At 46.3% G+C, this 20,670-nt stretch overlaps 1 protein-coding gene across 1 annotated transcript in view; it reads left to right on the plus strand.

The window, feature by feature from the left end:
• Positions 1-20,670, plus strand: part of Nid1 (nidogen 1) — a 75,131-nt gene that overhangs the window by 45,889 nt on the left and 8,572 nt on the right. Inside the window, exons 11-15 of the mRNA XM_057787868.1 lie at positions 220-369; positions 1,386-1,508; positions 12,656-12,880; positions 14,385-14,557; positions 16,954-17,080. Of these exons, the coding sequence (XP_057643851.1) occupies positions 220-369; positions 1,386-1,508; positions 12,656-12,880; positions 14,385-14,557; positions 16,954-17,080 (798 nt within the window). The remainder of the gene's footprint in view (positions 1-219; positions 370-1,385; positions 1,509-12,655; positions 12,881-14,384; positions 14,558-16,953; positions 17,081-20,670) is intronic.

Here is a 20,670-nt window from a genome sequence, read left to right on the forward strand (position 1 = left end):
CTGGGCTAGAACACTTCAGGACCCCGAAGCCCTTGGTACAATGGTGTGGAACACGGTGACTAAAAGGGGTAGTATGATCTAGACCCAGGCAGCACCCAGACCCAGTCCCCTTCTCAAGTCCCACTGAGTCAAAGCTCTCACGTTCAGAGCACTTGGAATGGTACCTCCCTGCTCTGAGACTTTCTTCCAAAGTCATGTGTTCGTTTCTTTGTTCTTAAGCTGCGGTGGACCAGCGACCCATCAACTACTGTGAAACTGGTCTCCACAACTGTGATATCCCCCAGCGGGCCCAGTGCATCTATATGGGCGGCTCCTCCTACACCTGCTCCTGTCTGCCTGGCTTCTCTGGGGATGGCAGAGCCTGCCAAGGTATGTGGTAGCTCTGAAGGGTGTCCTGGGTGGTATTTACTGTGTGCTAATCATCAGTACTCCCTATGTGTAAGGAGGATGTGTTCTTTCTGCTCGGTTGGGCAAGAGCCTTTTCTATCTTATCAGCAACCGAAACTATGCACTTTCTTGGAGGGTCATTCTCATTTGGGACCTACTTGGCTTCCCCTGACCCCAAAGCTTGCTTCATTAGGCAACAGTTAAGATAGTGCTCTTGGCTGGGAACTAAGGCTTGCCTGTTTTTTTTTTTTTTTTTTTTTTTTTTTTGGTTTTTCGAGACAGGGTTTCTCTGTGGCTTTGGAGCCTGTCCTGGAACTAGCTCTTGTAGACCAGGCTGGCCTCGAACTCCCAGAGATCCGAGTGCTGGGATTAAAGGCATGCGCCACCACCGCCCGGCTTTTTTTTTTTTTTTTGAAAATAAAAGCAGTCCTTGCTTGCATGGAGCTTGACGTCCATCTTTGTATGTAATGGGCTTGCTCTTTCCAGCACAAGAAGTGAAGCTCCCATTCTGAAGTCGGAGGAGAAATGACCTCACAGGCTTGGGACCAGCCCATAGTTAGCTGCCTGGGGCCTCGGAATAGTAATTAGCCGAGTAACTCAAGGCGCTTGGTTTGTAGAATTATGCAACATTATACTAAACTTAAGTTCAACAAAGGTTTCTGAGATACCGTGTCTCTGTTATGGACTATGTAATTTTCTCTAAACACTTCAGAGTTCAGAGGTTTATGCTCACAATAAAGAGGGAACATCTGACAGGGAAAACTTTTCCCTTTTGTAAGCTCTGTGTTTCCTGAAGACATTATTGTCACGTGAAACACATTTGTAAGTGTACTAGATAGAAGTTGGGGTGCGAATGTCTTAAAAATTAATATTTAGTGAGTTTAAAGTCCCTGGACTGTAATTAAAAGCAGATTCACATAGGTTTGAGTGCATGGATTAAATTATTGTATCAACCGCAAATTCTGGAAGCAATCTCATGGCCTGCGGCTGTCTTGCAGACGTGGATGAATGCCAGCTCAACCGATGTCACCCCGATGCCGTCTGCTACAACACGCCAGGATCTTTCACGTGCCAGTGCAAACCTGGCTATCAGGGGGATGGCTTCCAGTGTGTGCCCGGAGGTGAGATGGTTGTTAGTTGATGACCCACTGATATGTTCATAAGATTTGGTGACCTGGGGAGAAGAGGATGTGAGGAAGTGGTCCCTGGAAAGTTCTCAGAGTTCTGCAAGTAGAAAGTCAGACCACAGGCTTTAGTGCTGAAACACACAGTGTACAACTTCAGAGAATACTTTGTAGGCGCTGAAGCTATGCTGGAATTTTAGAATGCATTGGTTCCTAGGTCCTGGAGCCAGCAGAACAGGATAAAAACTGGGCATTGGGCTTTACTCACCAGGCGCTCTAGAGAAACAGAGCCAAGAGAATATGTGTGTATAAATGCGTATATGCACGCACACACACACACACTCACACACTCACACACACACTGAATCATGTCATTATGAAGACTGTCAAACCCCGATATTTGTTTTCAGTAAGCAGGGAACCCGAAAAGTCAGTAGCTGTTTAGTTAAAGTGTGGTGGCCATAAAATCAGGAAAGCCCATGGTAGAGTTCCTATCCAGAGGCTAGGAGCCTTGTGACCCCCAAAAGGTTTGATTGAAAACACAGAAGACAACTGGTTTCTGATTTGGAGGCTATTAGATAGGAACAATCTCTCTCTCTCTGTCTTGATAGGGTCTCACTATGTATCCCTACATACCCTAGAACTTACTATATAAACCAGGCTGGCCTCAAACTCACAGATATCCTCCTACCTCTGCCTCCAGTGTGCTGGGATTAAAGCACGTACCACCATTTTTGCCCAAGAGTTCTCTTTTTATTCAGAAGAGGAACGGTTTTGTCTGTGTACTGTCCAGGCCTTTATGTGACTGGACGAGGCCAGGGAGAACAATCTGTTCAGTAGATCATCCGGAACATCCAGGATAATGTGACCAACTATCTGGGCATCCTGCGGCCTAGTCACATCGATGTAAAATCAGTAGAAGACTTGAGAGTATTGGGGAATGGAATGTGTGATGGGGGATGGGATGAAGGACCCAAGTGGAGGGATGTATAACTAAGGCCTTCATGGGATGTTCTGTATCACCTGTTTGTTACCTGATCTGAATGTGTGGCTTTTGGAGTTATTGCTTACTTGAGACTTGAGTGGACCTTCCCTGGCATGTAGGCACCCAGAAGCCCTGAGCCAGGCCTGGATTGAGACTGGGAACTGGTAAGGCTGTTGAACAGATGAGCATAGCTGACTGCTGGGTGTACAGAACCTATTGTGTATGCAGGGTGCTTGTGTTTGCCAATGTTCAGTTGGGGGAACAAAATACCCAAGACAGTCAACTTGAGGAACCAAAATTTTGTTTTGGTTCATGGTGTAAGACCATTGTCAGTTTGTGTTGCTGCTTTGGGCTGGGGTGAAGCAGAACCTTATGGTGAGGAATACGGAGCAAAGCCAAACACCTCACTGGCAACTAAGATGCTGAAAGAGAGGTGGAGTTGCCATGAGATGGCTCAGCAGGTGAAGGTGTTTGTTGCCCCAAGCCTGACCGTCTGGGTTTGGTCCCCAGAAGACATGGTAGGAAGAGAGAATTGACTCTTATAAGTAGTCATTTGACATCCACAGGTACTCTCACATGGATGTGTCTGTGTGCGCGTGTGTGCACCAGATTGCGTGCGTACACACACACACACACACACACACACACACACAGTAAGTGTTTTAAAAATGGAAAAAATAAACCAAGTAGTGATGGTGCATACCTTTCATTGTGGCACTTGGGAAGCAAAGGCATGCAGATCTATGACTTGGGGCCAGTCTGGTCTACAGAGTGATTTCCACACAGAGAATCCCTGTCTCAAAAAGCCCAGAAAGCCTTTTCTTTTCTTTTCTTTTCTTTTCTTTTCTTTTCTTTTCTTTTCTTTCTTTCTTTCTTTCTTTCTTTCTTTCTTTCTTTCTTTCTTTCTTTCTCTCTCTCTCTCTCTCTCTCTCTCTCCCTCCCTCCCTCCCTCCCTCCCTCCCTTCCCTCCCTCCCTCCCTCCCTCCCTTCCTTCCTTCCTTTCTTCTTTCTTTCTAAATAATTCCTTCCAAAGTAGAAGAGGGCTACCTTCTGTTTCTGAAATTATGAGTGGTGGCCCCAGCTCTGCCTACGACTGACTTTTGGTGGTCAGAATACGTAGAGAAGCAGTCCTGGCCTCTTAAGTTGAGTGAGGCATTCCAGCTGCTGTTAAAACAACCATCATTTATTATTTCTGTGGGCTAGTTCACTTCTCCAGTTCAAAGAGAAACAGATGTCTGAGTTTTGTTTTGATTTTTTTTAAAGGTCTGACTCCTTACCCTGAATTTAAGGCTGTGATTACTAAACAGAAACAGATAGACCAGTAGGCTGAGATGGAACGATGGGACAATGATAATATTAATATGAACTGTTTGCTAAGATTGTTATGTATTGTTCTCAGAAGAACTCTAACATTTGGTTATATACCAAGAGGGCACGTACTAGAAGTGTACAAGAATGTTTATGTACATGAAAATCAGAAAACAATCTGAATACCTAACAACAAGAAGAACAGATAGATGAAACTGTACCATGAAATAACAGGCAGCAGGCAAAACAAATGGAATGGAGCAATGGATAAATCTCAAAACATAATGTTCAAAAAAATTGTAAAAGTTTTTATATATAGCTATATATATACACACATACATATCTATGTACATACAGATATGTATATATAGTGTATGTGAGAGACAGATCCTGTCTTTTTTTTTTTTTTTTGGTTTTTTGAGACAGGGTTTCTCTGTAGCTTTGGAGCCTGTCCTGGAACTCCCTTTGTAGCCCAGGCTGGCCTCGAACTCCCAGAGATCCGCCTGCCTCTGCCTCCCGGACAGATCCTGTTTTTATAAAATATGAGTCAGTGTGAAAATAATGTATGTAAGAAAACCAGAATGCATATATGGCAATGAGGAACAATAAACTCAGAACAGAAGTTACCTCTGATGAGAGAGGAGATTATGGTATGGGGTGTGTTACGTGGAGTGTCGTACTCTTAGACTGCTGTAACAGAATGCCACGGATTACGTGGCTTTTAAACAACAGCAGTTTATTTATCATAGTTCTGAAGGTTGAGAAGTCCGAGACCCATGTGCTGGGAACTCACTCTGATGAGGGCCGGTTGCTTATTCTTGGGTTGCTGGGTCTGAGTTGCTTTTCTTGCTTTGTGACAAAACTTACGGAAGGAAGAAGGTTTGCTTTGGCTCCCAGCTGTCTGTCTGTCTTTGAGTCTGCACAGCTTCATGTATCCATGGTAGAGGAAAATGAGTCACCTCACAGTGGCCAAGAAAGCGGAAGGGCAGGCGTTCCTGCCTCCCCTTCAATGACCCGCTGTCTCCATCCATCCAACCATACCTCCTGAAGTTTCTACCTGTCCTTCCTTCCTTCTCTTCTTCCTTCCCCTCTGCTCTGTTGGGGATTGAGGCTGGGATCTCAAATGTGCTAGGCAAGCATTCTACTGGCTCTATATCCCCAGCAAAACAAAACAAATAAACAAAATGTATTTATTCATTTTGTGTGTGTCCATGTACACCTTGTTATCAGGGGGAGATCAGAGGATAACTTGTGGGGTCCATTCTCTTCTTCCACCACGTGGGTCCCAGGAGTCAGTCGCACTTGGATCATCAGGCTTGGTGACAAGCACCTTTCCCTGTAGCGCCATCTCATTGTCTCCAGACTGATTTTGTGTTTTGTTTAGTTTCTGAGACCAAGTCTGGCTATCATACCTAGGCTGGCATTGTAGTCATTCTGTAGCCCAGCCAGGCCTTGAATTAGCCATCCTCCTGCCTCAGTTTTCCAGTAGCTGGGATCACAGGCCTGGCTTAGTTTTCATTTCTGAAATGATGTTTTCTTTTAATTTCTTCTCTGAAATCTGTCGCCTCATTTTGGACCTTCTCCAGTTAGGATTCACCTTTGCTCCCTCTTGCCTCCTTCATCTCCTTATCGTGCCTTTTAATCCTGTTTGATCTCACCTGACTGTCCTGCTGGCAGGCATCTGTTATCCATCTCTCTCATCCCTTTCTTTTCCTCAGTTGCTGAAGGGCAGCGTGGTTGACAGAATCCTGTTCAGCTCTTTTGGTGAAGTGTTTGAAAGTATTTTACCTGAAAACTCAAGCTTTTGAGTTTTACTGGCTCTGTCTCCTCTTAGGCCTAGGCTTTTTCTGTCCAGGGTCCTCACGCTGCATGGTTTTGTACCCAGTCCTTTCTCGTGGCAGGTTCCTGTCACGCAGGTTCCTTCTGAGAGTTCCTGAGAAACAGAGTTTCTAGCTTGTTGGTTTGCAGGTCAGGTAAAGGACGCCTCTCCCCATCCCCGCCCCCCAACTCTCCTCGACCCTGGTTTAAATCTGCCTGCTATGCCTGGTCGGGTGTACCTGTTCAGTCCTTGGGGCCCATCTGTTCCCAGAAGGCCTGTTGCTTCCCTTTGCTGTTTCCCACTCAGACTTGGGAACCAGCCTGGCTTGTGGTCATTGGTGCTGTGACCTCACCTGATTGTGTTCAAGGCTCATAGGGTACATTGTTTCTTTGTAGTGTGTTCTAGCTTGCTTTCCTGTTGCTGTGATAAGAACGATTCTGACCAATAGCAACATGGGGGGGGGGGGAAGGGTTGACTTTAGCTACAGGTTACAGTGTATCCTGAGGAAAGCCAGGGCAAAAGCTAAAGCAGGAACTAAAGCAGAGTCCATGAGAGCCCTGCTTACTGGCTTGCTCCCCTTGACTTGCTCAGTAAAGCTGTCTCATATAGCCTAGACACACATGTCTAGGGATGGTGCCTCCAAATGGGGCTGGATATTCCTATATCAGCAATTAAGAAAATGCCCCCCTCCAAACAAGCCCACAGGCCAGTCTGGTGGAGACAGTTCTGTTGAAGCTCCCCCTTTCCAAGAGTGTCAGGCTTACAAACAAGATGAGCTATCATGTTTCAGCCATGGGCTTTCGAGTTTATCCTGTATTTACCCTCTGTAATTAAGATTCTAGTGCTGGGCGGCTGCCTCCTCCTCAAAGTCTCCTGTGCACTCTCAAACAGCTGTAGGTGCCTTTACCTCCTGCACCCATTCAGACGCTCTGAAGTGGCCCATAATGCACTCACTTGAACACAGCTCAGTTCTGCCTTGAGCAGCAGCACTGGACACAGTCAATCTCCTCTTCTTTCTGACCCTATGCCTTTCCAGTCCAGGAAAGCACAGCTCTGGATTTCCGAATCACTCCAGGGCTGTATCTCCGTGGATACAGTTAGTCCCACAGATGGTTGGTTACAGCTACAAAGGTTTATGGGGTTGCTGATTTGTCACGGGCATCTATCTAGTACATAGTTAGCTATTTCTTAGCAACTCGTTTGTGGCTTCTATTGAACGCGTTCCACGAACAATAGCATCTCCACACTGTAAATGGAAGAAGAAGGATGCCCTCAGTACTAGCGACTGTGAGTGACGATTAGCGGAGTGGCTGGAGCAGAAAAGGCAAGGAAAACATGAGGGGAAGACTAGGCACCTGGCCTTAAAGGACAAGTTGAATTAGAGAAGAGATAGCATTGTGCCTGTATTAGTCGCTTTTCTTGTGGCTGTGACAAAGGCCCCTTAAAGAAGAATTTACCCATCATGGTAGGGAGGAGCGTGAAGGCGGGGGGTAGGGCGTGGGGAGCGTCAATAGCATCTCCAGTCAGGAAGCAGAGAGAGATGACGCTGGTGTCGCCTGCTTTCTCCTTTGTTTGTTTTTGTTTTTTTTTTTCTCGAGACAGGATTTCTCTGAGCCTGTCCTGGAACTCCTTTGGTCGTTTTTATTCGGTCGAGGATCCCAGCCCATGGGATAGTGATGCCCAAGTTTTGGATGTGTCTTCTCCTTTCAACTATCCCAACCTTGAATCTCCCGCACAGTCATGCCTACAGGGGTGTCTCCTAAGTCATTTCAGGTCCTGTTGAGTTGATAGTATTGGCCATCACGTTCCCGATTTCCAACCAGGTCCCTTAGAAGCTTAGAAACCTCTTCGAGCTTGATTCCTGTGGCCCTCCAAGCAGCACATCCCTTATAAATCAGACGCATCGTTGCTGAGTCTCCTTCCCTTCTTTTCCTAAAGATACTCTCTACTCCCAGGTAACCAACTTCTCCGATACTCCGGCTTCTTGACTTCCAGCTCTTGTTGTCATATCCCAAGTCCTCCTGGCTTCGGTCAGAGCCACCGCACCAAAGGACAGGTTTGTCACTCTGAAAGGTCAGCCACACCCTTGGTGGTGTTTCTATAACATCCACACCCTCCCCCCAGCTCCCTGAGAAACAAGTCTCCTCTTCCCTCCCACCTATACGCTCTGAGGCTTTTCACGATGCTCTGCTCAGGGTAGCTTCCGGTGAGTGTTTATAGTACAGATAAAGTAGATAAGTGCTCTAAGGATCTCCCAGGGCTTTTGTCTGGGAAAATCTTACAGCATCATTTCCCACAGTGGCAACAGCACAGCAACTAGAGGCCATTTGCTTTTTCTGGGTGTTTTATGACTTCTTCTATTCCCCCCTCATTGTCCGCCCTTTTTGTGTTGTTTGTTCATTGCCCCTGCCTGAGTTTCCCTCCCATCCTGCATCCTTGGGTTCATGTTGGGCAGGTACTTGAAAAGTTCATGTCTAATGTTATTATTGTAGCTGATGTTCTTAGGAAATTACTAGGGATCCCACACTGGAGATCTTTTAAGTTCTCATTCTGGGAAGCATGGCCATGCTGGGCCGACGTGTCTGTTCAGCAGCTAGTGATGTCCCAAAGCCAGCAGAGAAGGGGCACTGCTCATGGCTCTTGCGTTGTTGTGTTCACAGATGTGTATTGTGGTCGTGCTAGGGTCTGTGTAGTTAATGAGGGTGGTTGGTCCCTACAGGGAGCTGAGACTGTGCAGGAAGCACCTGAATGAGCGGCACCTCCGCACACAGTTTCCCTCCAGTCGCAGATCTTCCCATGGCTGCCTACCGTCTGCCAGAGAGGCTTGGCGTGTCTTACCCAACCCAGGCGCAATGGAGTCACTTGACAGTGTCACGGGTGTGACCGGGAGTAGAATGCAAATCTAGAGATCACAGATGGGTCGCCTCCTTTCTCTCTTCATTTCCTCTCATTTTCTTTTCTGCCATCTCAAGAGAAGCCACCCCGGACTTCCTGCCAGTCCTCAGTTGTCTCAAGGGACCGTGCGTTTCTTCTCCCAGCTGAGACAGCCAGAAGAAGTAGTGCATCTGATATAGTTTTACTGACCAGAAAATGTGTCTTCTTGGCCCTTATTGTCCCCACCCCATCTGCCAGGCCCTTGATGCAAAATTTTCTAGGGAGTTAATCTTGGTACCCCTGACCGCTCCTGCTGCCTGTTTGCCAAGATGAAGATTCATTCCTGGAAGCCTATGGGACATAGCCTTCTATAAACATTCTTCTCTTTCCTGACTCAGAATTGAGGTTTCCTATCCTTATACATTCAAGATATTTCTGAAAGTCTCAGGGTGTATTCTAGATAATTTGAACTTTTTTGTTTTTTCGAGACAGGGTTTCTCTGTGGTTTTGAAGCCTGTCCTGGAACTAGCTCTTGTAGACCAGGCTGGTCTCGAACTCACAGAGATCCGCCTGCCTCTGCCTCCCAAGTGCTGGGATTAAAGGCGTGCGCCACCACCGCCCAGCTGATTTGAACTTTTGAATGTTCATCAGGGTACCAGCACATAAGTCTGTCTGCTGCATAAAATGAAATAACCCTCACCCGCTCACACACACACTCACACACACTCACATATACGTCCATGTACACGTACACACAGAAAGTTCCACTTGATTGGAGACACCTAGAACATTAATCTACTGTAGCTGTCAGAGTGGTTAACGACAGAGATATTGTCAGGAAAACCTCTGGGGGCTTCCAGGCGCCTTCACTGGGTTAAGGAAATAAGTTGTGCTCATCACTTTTCTCATTGTGACAAAATGCCCAAGAAAACCAATTTAAGGAAGGGTTCATCTTGGCTCCTAAGGGCTTACAGGCCATCGGGGAGGGGAGTGTGAAGCGGCTGGTCCCTTTTGACCTGCAGTCAGCAGAGCAGAGAAGACAGGTACTCAGCTCCCTTTCTCCTTCTTATTCAGCCTAGGAACCCACCTCATGGTGGATCAGGAATCCACAGGCTTTGTGGTAAGTCCCTTCCAGTGCCGTGACCCTGGGTAAAAACCAAATTCCTACCACAGTGGGCACGGAAACTGGAGAGAAGGTCAGTAGTTAAGCTCTTCCTGCTCTTACAGAGGACCCGAGTTCCATCCCCAGCACCCACGTGTCAATCATGGCTCTGGCCTCCTGTAACTCCAGATCCAGGGACTAGGACCCCTCTTTTTGCCTCTGAGGACATCCACACACATACCATGCACTCATACGGACATAATGTGTACATATAATGGAGAGTAAGTGACATGTATGTGGAAATGGAGTCAGCTAGCATGGAAACTCTAAAACCCTGAGCAAATGTAAGGTTTTGAGAAAGCAAATAACTTTTATATCAAATAGAATACAAAAATCAACATTTTGATTCTAACCAGATGACCTATTCATATCTTTGTTGGCCTTTTCTTCCTACATCAAGTGTTTTGCTTGCTTGCTTATTATTATTAATTATTTTACATTATCCTCAGGGACAAAAGAAAAGCCCACACAGTTTTTTTTCTCTTGCCAGGTTCAACAAACACTTGCCTGGCAGATTGACTGTCCCTAAGCAAGGGAGCAATTGTGTTAGGCCAGCCAGCATGAGAACTGGCCATACAGATGAGATCGTTTGTGTGTTCTTGGTTGTCACCATGTCTGCCTTGTGTAGGCCAGGTCACAAGTGGATAATGTAAGGTTCCACCCGTGTGTGTTATCTTGTCGTTCAGAGCTGTAGCAGAATACCAAAGGCTTCTAATTACAAAGAACTGAAATATATTTGTCTTGGGATTCTGTAAGCTGGGAAGTACATGGTTAAATGGTGAGAGGCTTCTTGTCACATTGTAACTTGGAGAAAGCCTCATATGGTTAACTTCCCATAAAATAAGGAGCAGTGTCCCAGGGCCACTTATAAATAAAGTTTTGTTGTTTTTCTTTGCTTTGGTTTGGGTTGTTTGTCCACGCCCCCCCCTTCCACCCCCGAGGCAGGGTTGCAGGGTAACAGCCCCGGCTGTCCTAGAACTCTTTTTGTAGACTAGGCTGGCCTGGAACTCACAAAGATACACCTGCTTGTTTCCCTAGGGCTGGGGTTAAAGGTGTGCACCACCACACCTTGCTTGTAAATGAAGTTTTAATGTCCATTAATTTATATATCAAGCAAATCACAGAGTTGGGTAGTTGTGATAGGCAGCATTGGTACACAAAGCCAGAAAGTTGTCACCCCACTCCCGACCCCCACCCCCACCTAAGAGCTGTTTAATCACAATCCCCCAGCCACCCAACAGGCTTTCTGGTGCTTTCCTGCCCAGTGGAGAGAAACTCTCCTATATGTCTCCTTGCTGTGACCCTCTGGCTATGGTTCCCTGAGGGCAGGCCTAAGGATGCTTGTGTGTGTGCACCCAGTCCAGTCTTCAATTCTTAGTAAATTCTTAGTTGATGAGACAGAGAATAACTCCTTCAGGTTGTGGGTCCCTAGAGTCTCTGGACCACCGGGAAGACCTGGGAGCATGCCAGAGACATCAAACCCAGCATGGGGGGGTGGGTTGTGAGAAGTCCTTCTGCAGGAGGATGGACCAGGCAATGGAAAAGGGGTTCACCTGGGAAGTTAAGGGGGTGTCTCACAAAGAACAGCTCATGGAAGGACCCGGAAGGAAGAAGCACTAAGACTTGGATGCATGTAGCTCTCAGCAGTAGTAGCACGGAGAATGGATGCTTCTCATCAATGTCTTTGTGTGGTTCATGCCTCAGAAGTGAGCACTCCGCTGTCCCCGTGGTGGCTGGACTCCAGAGAATGTGAGGCCAGCTGCAACTCTGCATATCTAGGAGTTGTTTATTCCATGTCAAGTTTTGTTTTCTTTTGTTGAGACAGATTTCTTCTTGAACCTCTAATCCTTCTGAGTCAGCACCCCCAAGAGCGGAGACTCCAGGCTTATACTATGACCCAACTTCCTAAAGTTCTTGCGTAGCAGTACTGCCCTGCTTTGGGATCTGAACTGGACAGGTCAGAGGCTAGATTTCATGGCAGACATAAGTCTTCACGGGAAGGAAACACACAGAAGCTGGCGAGTGCTTCCTGGTCTTTGGTCTCTAAATTCCTTGGCTTTGTCTCAATGCAGATCACATGAAGCTTGAGAGGGTAAAAGAAGAGTTTAAGATGAACTTAAAATGCCTCAGAACAAATGGCAGGGCCATCCATCAGTGGAAACATAGTTGAGCAAAATGTGGCTTCTCTGTACAATGCTGTATTATTCCGCCTGTGAAGGGAAAGCAGGTCTGGTGGGCACCGTGGTGAGGATGGGCCTGGAAGATGAGCTCAGGAAGCCAGGCGCAGGCCACATGTCCTGTGATTCCATTTGTCTGGAATATACAAAGTGAGAACGTCCACAAAGGGATGGAGGCTGGGAACGTCCAGGGTGCGGGGGAAGGACACGTGGCGGCCTCTACTCACTAGGCGTGAGGTTTCCTTTTAGGGTAATGAAAAGGATTCAGATATAAACTGCTACCATAGCTCGTCATCACTGTGGCTGTGCCAGATACCATGGGATTGTTCAGTTAGAAGTATTTAATCTTATATTACATCTGTTTTGAGTTAATTTTTAAAAGAACTGTGTAGGAAAGAAAATCTACAGGTATAAATAATATTTTGATTTTTTTTTTGTTACTATAGTCACCAGGTTGGCCTTGAAGTCACAGAGGTCCACCTATTTCTGTCTCCCATGCATGGCATGATGTAGGTTTTTTTTGTTTTGTTTTGTTTTTTTTAATCATAAGCATTATGATTTTTGGAAAGCGGTAGGGACAAGGTCAAGCTAGTCACGAACTCACAGAGCTATGATGACCTTGGACTTCTGAGCCCAGAGCTTGTTGCAGACAATGCAGTCACTTCACCTGCCTCTCATAATGAGGTTTTAGGTTGGAAAAGAAAAATGAACAAACTCCAGTGATGGATGACAGGTACCTTTGCGGTCCAAGTCTGACAAATGGCATTGGGAACTCCGTGTACGGCCCCACTGACGTTCAGCTTTGCTTGTCATTCACAGAGGTGGAGAAAACCCGGTGTCAACTGGAACGAGAGCACATCCTTGGAGCAGCAGGGGTGGCAGATGCCCAGCAGCCCAGGCTGGGCATGTTTGTACCCCAGTGTGATGAGTACGGGCACTATGAACCCACCCAGTGCCACCACGGAACTGGCTACTGCTGGTGTGTGGACCGCGATGGTCGGGAGCTGGAGGGTACCCGTACCCCGCCCGGGATGAGGCCCCCATGTAAGTGGACCGCTGTCGTGTAGACGTGAAGACCAGAATGGCCTTTGTTAGTGGATGTTCTGCCTGTTTTCCCTGTTCACATGCTACCAACCCTCCACCTGTCACCTTCTGCCCTCCTCCCCACCTCTGTAAATGCATTTCTCGTCCATCTCTGGGTATTCATGTGCTCTGTGAGCATTCCTAGTAGGGCCTGTGGCAGACACAGGGAGGCCAGACTTTGGACTGCTGGGCTTTGTGGCAAATCAGGGGTACTTTGGTCCCTTGGTTCTCCTCAAAGCCTTGCTTGCTCTAGTGGAGATGCCTATTTTTTTTTAAAGATTTATTTATTTATTATGTGTACAACATTCCTTCCATGTGTGCCCGCATGCCAGAAGAGGGTGCCAGCTCTCATTATAGATGAGCCACCATGTGGTTGCTGGGAACTGAACTCAGAACCTCTGGAAGAGCAGTCAGTGCTCTTAACCACTGAGCCATCTCTCCAGCCCCCGAGATGCCTATTTTTATCTTTTCAATACATGTTCCTATACAGCTAGGCCCTTGGACCTTAATATGCCCCAGTCTTTTTTTTATATTTCTGAGGCAGGATCTCATGTTTGGGGCTTGTCTTTAACTGACAATGTAACTGTGTTAGCCAAAGATAAACTTGAATTCTTGATCCTCTTACCTTTGCCTAAGTGCTGGAATTACAAGTATGCTCCACATCCAGCCAGCTCTCCATTTAGACAGCTAAAGAGAAGCCCAGACAGGCACATGCCCTGTGTGTACAGTAGAAAGAAGATAGTACCTGGCTAGCCCGTGACATGTGCCATGCCCCCCCCCCCCAGTTGTCCCTTTGCTGAGGGAGTTAGGGAGCCAGCCAGTGTGGTGAAGGTCAGGAGGTCACAACAAGTCAAGGAGGCCAGGCCACATTAGAGGATGGATGAGCCCGCGGCTAGCCTATTGGTTTTAAGAACGTAGGTGGACATAGTTCTGCTTGTGAGGTTGGAGGATGCCCCATCTCAGAGCAATGGCCAGAGTGTGGCAGCCCTCACGGATAACTTTCTCCACCCAGTGTTAAAGATGTCATTCCTTGTAGGCAGAGGAGTCGGGGCTGTTGCTCCCAGCCCGAGCACAATCAAGTCATTGTATAAGAGGGAGCAGGGTTAGCGCTCCACCCCACTGCACCTCTAAAACTAAACTCATGTTGTGCCCTGTCTTCTTCCCAATGCCCTTTGACTGGCTGAAGGCTTTCTGCCTCTAGAGTTTTCAGACACAAAATGGGTGCTGTGTGACTGGCTGTGCTGTGTGCATGCAATAAATGTGACAAGACCTGGGGTATGGGTGACATGTAGATGGGTGCACGAGCACGCATACATGTATTCATATGAACATATGCACATGTTTATGCACGTGTGTGCTCTCACACATGTCCGCATGGATTCATCTGCGTGTCCGAGCATTAGAATGTGCCTGTGCATTTTTGGTATTCCCAGCTCTCATTCGCTGACCTTCTCTTGCCCTCTAGGTCTGAGTACAGTGGCTCCCCCTGTTCACCAGAGACCCGTAGTACCTACAGCCGTCATCCCCCTACCCCCAGGGACTCACTTACTCTTTGCCCAGACTGGGAAGATTGAACGCCTGCCTCTCGAGGGAAATTCCATGAAGAAGACAGAAGCCAAGACCTTTCTCCATATCCCTGTGAGTATTGGCTGACTAGCCCTGAGGACGGTCCCAGCTCTAGAGATGTAGCTGTATATTAGATAGTAGTGTAATACAAGAAAATATAATACAATACAATGTAATTTAAAGCTAATATGATTAATAACTGTGTATAATATAACAAAATATAATACAGCATAATATCAAGACGGTGTAATACAAGACAATGTAATATCAAGATAATAGCTAAATATACTGTAGTATATGCTATTGCATAGTAAAATATCACATGCTATATTATAATATCAGTATAATATCATATACTATATTATAATACCCAAATCATTAATAGCTATGTGTAATATAATATGAAACCAAGATAGTAGGTTTTTTTTTTTTCGAGACAGGGTTTCTCTGGGTAGTTATATTTGTAATCTAATGTAATGCAACTTCCATTTGCAAATAAAATTTAACAGACAAATGAAGTCTAAATGTGCAATGTATTCCCTTTTACGAGCCACTGTAACAAACTGACAAGTGTGGTTCCGTGTTCTGGAATCAGCCGCTCCGCAAGCTTGGCCTGGCGATGGGTTTATTGAGAATGCTGTGAAGATGTTCTCTCATGATTTCTGAAAGGAACACTAAGATTCAGCCTTTAATTTCTTAACTAGGGTATAAGGTCAGCCAGAGGGTGGTGAGGGGAGCCCCAGTGTGTTTATTCAGACGACAGAGCACCATTTGTTAAGAAAACCGTATTACTTGCCTGGCACCTGGGTACCTTTGTCAAAAATAGCACTTAAATCATCAGTGAGAGGCTGTTTCTGGGTGCTCTGGTCTGCTGTGTCAGTCTTCCAGAAGACCTTAGGACGGTCAGTGCCACTCAGTCTTGACTATAGGAGATTTCAAAGTCAGGGAGATTTGAGTTTAACTCTTTGGGCTAATTTAGATTTTTATTTGTTTTGTTTTTTGGGACAGGGTTTCTCTGTAAAGCTTTGGTGCCTGTCCTGGAAGTAGCTCTTGTTAGACCAGACTGGCCTCAAACTCACAGAGATCTGCTTCTCTCTGCCTGGGATTAAAGTGCTGGGATTAAAGACATGTGCCGCCACCACTGCCTGGCTATTTGTTTATTTTTTGAAACAGTCTTATTTTGTAGCTCTGGCTGTAGTCAAAGCTAGCTTTGGATTCCTTGGCTTCTGTCTGCCAGGTTCATTATAGACATGAGCAGACACATTGCTGATGTGGGATTGCCCTCTGTATGCTATGAATATGTTTTATTGCCATTGGTTAATAAAGAAGCTGCTTTTGGCCAATGACTTAACAGAGTAAAGCCAGGCTGAAAGAGATATATAGAGTAGGTGGAGTCGGAGAGAAGCCATGTAGCCGCCTGCAGGAGACAGAAACCTCCGCCTCAGCAGGAGCCCACTGGAACCTTGCTGGTAAGCCACAGACACGTGGTGATATACAGATTAATAGAAATGGGTTAATTTAAGATATAAGAGTTAGCCAGAAATACTCTTAAGCTATCAGCCAAACAGTATTGCAAATAATAGTTTCTGTGTGATTTATTTTGAAAGTCTGGGCAGCTGGGAAACAAACAAGCAGCCTCCCCCAACACATTGCTACTGTTGTTTGCATATTCCTGTCTTGTTTTAAAATAAATTTCTTGTTCCACAGAAAATGAAACAAAACCAAAACAGCCAGCTATGTGTCGTGCTCATCATGCCTTTCTTTAATCCCAGCACGCAGGAAGTAGATCTGTGTTCCAAGTTAGCCTGGTCTACATAGCGAGTTCCAGGCCAGCCAGTGTTACGTCAACAATCAAACATAAGCAAAACAAAACAGCTTGATAGCTTTAACAAAGGAGACACTGAGTCACTGAAACTGATGTCTTAGCGATATTAAATTGCAGAATCCATTAACCTAATTTATCTCTTTCTAGTTCCCTGGGTCATCTTTAATTTTCTCTTTAATGCTTTGTAGTACTCATTGAAGGATCTTGTACATTTGAAATGCTCGTTCTTGGAGCTGGAAAGATAGCTCAGAGGCTAAGAGTGCTTGCTGCTTTGTAGAGAACCCATTTGGTTCCCAGCACCCAAGTTAGTCTGTTCACAAATACCTGTGACTCTGACTCCAGGGGATCAAATATTCTGTTCAGGTCTCCAAGGGTACGTGAACGTCTGTGCTACATACACAGACAGACAGACAGAGACACACACACACAGACACACACGTATAAACACGTGTATTTAGAAAAGAGAGAAAGAGGTTTTTTTCTAAATTATGTAGTTTCTACAATTCAACAATAAAAGATGTGAATGAACAAAACATATTTTCTTTATTTAAAATACTATCTGAGGATATATAGGCACACGGGAAAGTTCAAGGCAACACTAGTTGCTGGGCGAACTGTCCTCAATCACTGGTCTCACTTCCAGGCAAAAGTCATCATTGGACTAGCCTTCGACTGTGTGGACAAGGTGGTTTACTGGACCGACATCAGTGAGCCTTCCATTGGGAGAGCCAGCCTGCATGGTGGAGAACCAACCACCATCATTCGACAAGGTGAGGAAGCGAATAGTGTCCCTTTAGGTGCCGCTTCTAGCAACCCACACTGCTCTGGGCAGGAGGTTGAAGGATGGAGAGGAAGCTGCTTGGTTTGCAAGGGGTGGGTCCTCTGTCTCCCCCCCCCCCACCCTTTTCAGCCCCTCTGAAGTTTGCCATGGGTTTCCTGAGTCATTAAATCAGGGACATCCTGGCTGAGGTTAACTGCTTATCTCAGGATAATAAAACTGAAGCAAACCTGGACCTTTCTCTGGGAGCTTGCGTAGTCCATCATTGTGAATCATGAGACTAAACTCACCGTTCCATTTTGTCCAGTAGCTTCTGAGCCTCGGCCGCGTGCTCCATGAGGGTTTATCCAAGGCAGTGGTTGGAAGGAACAGTCAAGAAACCCACAAGCATACTGTTAGATACTCACCCAGAAGCTGAAGACTATTTCTTTGGTTTTTGGGATAGAATCTCATGTAACCCAGTAACCCAGGCTACCCTCAAACATATTAATAGCTGAGGATGACCTTGAACTCATGGTCTTCCTGCCTCTGTCTCCTAGGAGTTAGGATTATTTGCCAGCACCGCCACTCCGCTTGCTTATTTATTTACATCTTCAGTTTAACACGCTCCCAACTGAACTATTTTGGCTACTGTATATTTTAGCCCAATGTTCAGTAGCCCTGGCTAGCCTGGAAGTCCTGCTTCTCATGCCTCTTCCTCCCTGGTACTGGTTACAACTATGATCACCACAGCCATGCTCTGGAAGTAGCCTCTATTCCCAAGGCCGTGTTGGAGTGAAAGAGCAGTCGTTTCAATGTAAAGCATCTTGGGATGGGGGTAGATTCCCTTCCCTAACTCAACACACCTTTCTTCTTGTTAGTTCCAACCTGGAGTTCAACTCGCTGGGATCGCCTCTCACAGAGAATTCTGTTTTGATTAACTTATGATAAGGCGTGCGTTGTGCTGACACAGCCTGACTTCAGCTCTTAGCCTCATCTAGATGCCTGCTTGAACAAAGAAATAGACGTCATTTTAATACCTTCTTTCAATAAATAAAGTAGCGAGGCCCGCTCATGTACGGGCTACGTGAGAGGCAAAAGGACCACAAATTCAAGGTCAGCCTGGGCGACTTGTAAGGCCCTGTCTCAAAATGGAAAGTTGTAAGAGAGTTGGGGATACGGCTCAGTGCTAGAGCATTTGCATCGCGTGTGTGAGGATCTGGTTCAACCCTCAGTCTGTTCGTTTATTTTTTAAAATCTATTTCACATGAATATGTTTAGTCATTTTACCAAAACCTCCAGGATCTGTAAAAGGTCCCTGTACTGACGTGGTCGAGGAACTTGAGATCGATGCTTCAGTCATGACTCATCGTTTTTGGGAAGGCGTTGTCATGCTGCCATTGGCTGTATGAAGTCCTCCACTTCCTCTGCAAAATATTTAGGTGGAAGAGACACCTTTGAAATGGAAGCATTGCTTTGCATTTCCTTTAACTTGGGAGACAAACGCAAGCTTTCAACTTCTAACTCAGCACGCCTCTGATACACCCCACGGCCATTGGCCATTTCCCCCACCTCCTTATTTCCATCCTTAGAGATAACATGTCAGGAATCAAGCTGAGGCTGAGTGAAATAGCCCTGGCTTTGCACACGGCCCTCAAATCCTTTTCTGGAAGCTGACAGGGTATTTAGATGATATTGGTTAGGTTTCATACTCTGGTTTAACAAAAGAGAACTTTGAAAATGCCTTTTACCTCTCTGTTGAAAATGCTGTTGCTGTTATCTCTGATTTGATTTCAAAATCTAGTTGAAGAGGGGAATAGGCCACTGTCTGCTATTTCCTGTTGCCTTTGGCACCGGAAATCTGCCAAGGGACCTTTGAGTGTAGTGAGGGCTGTAAGAGCTAAAGTGCTTTCGGCTAAGATGGACGTCCAGCAGAGTTCTGGGTAGGTGTTGGAGACATGTTCTTCTCCTCCTGAGGCTTCCTTGCCTGGTATCATACTCAGTGTCCTTTTTACGCAACAGTAAGGGAAAACCTTTCCCCTTGCTGTTTCCTTTCCTTCAACACAGTTGGGGGTGTTTTTCCAGCCCATTCCTCTGCAAAGTGTAGCCCACTGAACTACATTTTCTTGGTTGGAAGGAAAAATGGCTCAGTGGCTCTTGGGAATGAGATCAGGAGCAGGGTTGTGGAGAAGGGGATGATGGTGTGACGTAAGCTCCTCCCAGGCTTCCTCTGGATGCCCCGAGTCAGTCTGGGCAGCCCCTCTTCCTGTAGAGTTTGAGAGCTGCTCAGGGCTGTCCCACAGGACGTGCTCTTTCCAAGTTTTCCCCAGACTGAGTGGCTGCTGCTGGTGTGTGTGTGTGTGTGTGTGTGTGTTTTGTTTGAAAACCACAGGGAGCCCCTGGGAGGCAGTTTCATTGTTCCTGGGCCTCTCATGGTGTGGGAAAAAAACTGTACTTTATACAGCTTTTGGGTATGAATAATAAACCATATGTTAACCGTTGGTGGTTCTGAATCACTGTCCTCTAGTTGGGCTCCCGTCAGAGGGCTGTGTGTGTATGTGTGGGTGGTGGGTGCACGCACATGTGCCTGCCAATATTAGGTGATTACCACAATCATTCACCCTCGCCACTTTTTTTCTTTTTTCTTTTTTTGAGATGGGGTCTCTTATTGAACCTGGAGATCGTTGATTGGTCTAGCCTGGAGACCAGCACACCCTGGTTCTGCCTGCCCAGTGCTGGGATTATAGGGTATTTTATTTTATTTTATTTTTTGATTGAGCTTAGGTCTTTGTGCTTGCACAGCAAACACTATGGACTGAGCCATCTCCTTAGCCTCTGACAGAGACTGTGCTGTTCTCACACTGTGCTCTATTCCAGGAAAGGCTGAGGTCAAAGGTTGAGTTGCCTCTATATAGACGAGAGTGTGCAGAGGTGATTTGCTCAAACACCAGATGCCTGGGGTGGTGCAGCTTGGTGGGTTCACTTCCTGCTCTCACTCCAGCCGAGCTAAACGTCCGCTGCTTAGGACAGGGAAGAATCTCAAGGATGCCATAAATCCTACAATGTCATTCCATATTTTCCACTTACAGTGACTTCCGTGGGCTATTTGTTTCACGGTGCCAACCTGTGTCTTGACTGCTGTTGTTCGGTGGAGACTGTGGGGAGTGTGGTTTGTAATCACCACCACCTTCTTTTTATCTTTACACTCGCGCTCAAGGACTGACAGTGTCATTGGCGATGTTGCTTCCCGAAATGCCTCCCTGCCCCGGAATTACCAAGGGAGGAAAGCTCTACCATTCCATTGTCTCGTCGTGTTTCCCGTTCATTTGTGGGACACACTCTTGAGTTCCTCGCCTCCACCCTCCCTCACTCTCACAGTCTCCGGCCATGTAAAATTACTGGCAGCCCACTTCAAGCCTCTTGTAGTCTTCTCTGGATCTGAAAACACTTACTCGAGACCCTTGTCCGATAAACTCTCACTGGTCCTTCAGGAATCAGCTTCTACAGATACCTACTTCTCCAGAACCCTTCCCCGGTGAACTTAAGTTGATCCTGTATCTATATCTACCCATAGAAACTAGGCCCCAGTTTGAATGGTGGTTG

Source organism: Chionomys nivalis, chromosome 13 (genome assembly GCF_950005125.1).
Source record: "Chionomys nivalis chromosome 13, mChiNiv1.1, whole genome shotgun sequence".
Classification (NCBI taxonomy): domain Eukaryota; kingdom Metazoa; phylum Chordata; class Mammalia; order Rodentia; family Cricetidae; genus Chionomys; species Chionomys nivalis.